This window comes from Anopheles darlingi, chromosome 2 (genome assembly GCF_943734745.1).
Source record: "Anopheles darlingi chromosome 2, idAnoDarlMG_H_01, whole genome shotgun sequence".
Classification (NCBI taxonomy): Eukaryota; Metazoa; Arthropoda; class Insecta; order Diptera; family Culicidae; genus Anopheles; species Anopheles darlingi.
Genome location: NC_064874.1, coordinates 8,844,272 through 8,846,771, shown reverse-complemented (window position 1 = coordinate 8,846,771; position 2,500 = coordinate 8,844,272). Strand labels below are relative to the sequence as shown.

General features: G+C 49.4%; 1 protein-coding gene across 8 annotated transcripts in view; it reads left to right on the top strand.

The window, feature by feature from the left end:
- LOC125951188 (sex-lethal homolog) overlaps positions 1 to 2,500 on the top strand; it is a 17,449-nt gene that overhangs the window by 5,634 nt on the left and 9,315 nt on the right. For 2 of the 8 annotated variants that reach the window (XM_049679848.1, XM_049679841.1), the window contains exons 1-2: positions 488 to 582; positions 1,442 to 1,869. In XM_049679848.1, the coding sequence (XP_049535805.1) occupies positions 1,823 to 1,869 (47 nt within the window). In that variant the 5' untranslated portion in view covers positions 488 to 582; positions 1,442 to 1,822. Of the gene's footprint in view, positions 1 to 392; positions 587 to 606; positions 693 to 719; positions 1,084 to 1,441; positions 1,870 to 2,500 lie in introns of those variants that run through there. The other 6 variants (XM_049679842.1, XM_049679843.1, XM_049679847.1 and 3 more) reach the window with 6 other exon arrangements.

The window sequence follows — 2,500 nt, the reverse complement described above, 5'->3', positions numbered from 1 at the left end:
ATCATGATAATATTCGATTGATGAATGTGCTGTATTCAATAAGTAGATAACTTAGTATGTTCGCGGGATTGCTGGAACAACTTAAATTGAATATACTGACGGAAATGTGTAGTTCGGGTGGAGTGTAGCGCTTATTATGTCCTCCACTGTTTCCGGTACTTGATATTCGAACCTTCGATGCTGCATATCGACTGGGAGCATTGGGAGAAGAATTTTTAGCTAGGCCACCGCTTTTAATTAGATAATTTATCGTATTTTTAACACAAATTTTCACGAAAAAAACGATTTTTTTGTTTATGTTTGACAATTTGCCTTGACACTATTGACAGTTGCCGCCACTGTTATACGCACCTTGGTTTTCGTGTTTGGATATTCTTGTTTAGTGTGCGTGCGTCGTGTGTGTGTGGTAGCAGAAACAGGAGCTGTTCAAGGTGGTCGGTCCGCAATCCGAGGAATCAATCAGAGTAAAGGAATTTACAAATATTTCCCCATTCACAAATCCCCCGCCTGCGCCGTGGAGGGTATACGCGTGTCCTCGGAACGGAACGGAACGGATTGCATTGATCCGGAGTCCTGTGCGTAGTGAGTGAGTGGCCTCTGGTGCAGGAGCGTACAAAAAGGCAAAGGAAATTAGACAGGCATCCGTCGTCCGCGGAAAACCTTCTCCGCGCGTATCCTTCTTGGTTGCCGCGGTACGCTGCTGGTCACTCCGTGGAGTGGAGTTTACGCCTCACCAATCAGTGACCCGTATAGCGACGAATTGTTCTTGCAAGTTCTCCCTCTTCCTCCAGAACCATTTCTCAAGGGCAGCAGCAGGAGGCGAGAGGTGCCCTGCCTGTCCCGTCTTCCGCGTAATCAGGACCGTTGTGTGCGAGTATTCTTGGTGGGGAGAAAATCCAATTTAATTATTCCGTAAGAGGGGCAGGGGTAGGATTAGCATTCTTTGGCCGAAGTGCAGCAAACCGTGAGCATGGCATGTTGTGTTTCGTCGGAGTGTGCAACCGAGAGATAAACAACAACGTAAATCAGCCCAAAAAGGCACCAAAATTCGATTCCTGCTCTTCGACGATTTCAGTGCGAAAAGTGCATATCTTTTGTTGTTGGCTTAGATTTTCCGCATTTTTCTTTTGACTACTTTGTGGCATTCCTGCGACGAATCGATGCATCCAAGTAGTCGCTAGCCTAGAGATTTTCGTACCGTCTGGATTGCACTATCAAAGTAGCCTTAGTTGGTTCTCGCCAAAGAGAATCGCTTGACGACGAAGGCGATGTGCGATGCATGAGATGCGCTCATGCGAAGCCGTTCCCTGTCCGTGCCCTAAACCTCGCCGATACAAACGTCACGAGTCGCGTGTACTCCGAGTTCGTCGTACGTACTCCGTTTTCAGTATTTTCTTTTCTTTTTTCTCTCGCCCTTCCCACACGCGCGTCATCGTCACAGTACGTTTATCAGTGATTCTAGTGAGTCCCCGAGCCGACGACGACCAGAACAACGACGACAAAGACGAGCCACAGCGTCTGATCCTGGCCACACAGCAACGCCAACAGCAGCCAACCCAGAAGGCCCAGCCAGCGGAGCGAAGGGAGGTGGTGTGGTGTGTCGGAATCGAAGAAGAGTTTGGTTCGCTCGTTCGGTTGAAGGCACACACAAGGCTACGCTCCAGCAGCAGGCGTCGATTGTAAAGGCGTCCAGGACTCAGCACTGGTGGTCGGTCGTCGGAGCCGAGTGGTGTGCAGGAGCAGTGCGAACCGAGTTCTAATCCGTCACCAACGACCAGCCCACAAGGGCAAAGGACCTCGCGGAGCAGCCTACCAAACGAAAATGTATAGTAAAATGAATGGATATCCTTCGTCATCCTTTAGATCCAGGTAGGCTAGGATGGTAGAGGGATGCAGAGGACATTCCTCTTCATCAGCTCGCTCGTCGCACGTTTGTGCGCCCGTATGTGTGTGTGTGTGTTTGTGTGTTTATGATGCTACTCCTATGTACTAAATCTGCTTGCATGCAGCCAATTGTGTGATTCTGAGTATCTCGGGTACGAGACGGACCAATCAGTAGCGAGGAGAAGCCAAAATTGAATGAGGCAAGCATGTTTGATGCCTGGATACTGGAATCCTTCTGGTGTGCCGCAGGCTCACATGTGTGTAACACGTGAGTGTGTTCGATGATGACGCACTGGAATCGATAAAAATGATGATCCACTACAAAATAATAATTTTCTCCCGATAATAGTAAGGAAGAGACTGCTGCGCCGGGGGCTCGCATGGTACCGGAGTGGGTTTGTTCTTCGGAAACGCACATCGTTAACGGCGGAACACGTGTGTGGCCCATACTCTGGTGGCGTGTGTACGTGCTCTGTCATGTCGACGTCGTCCTAATGTACCACGTCGTCGTCATCGTCGTCGGACTGGACAGTTGATATCCTGTAGCCTATCCAGTGTGTCACTGAAGTATACAGTGCTAGTACCGCTCAAACATGCTTCCTCGCTCGTTGGCTAT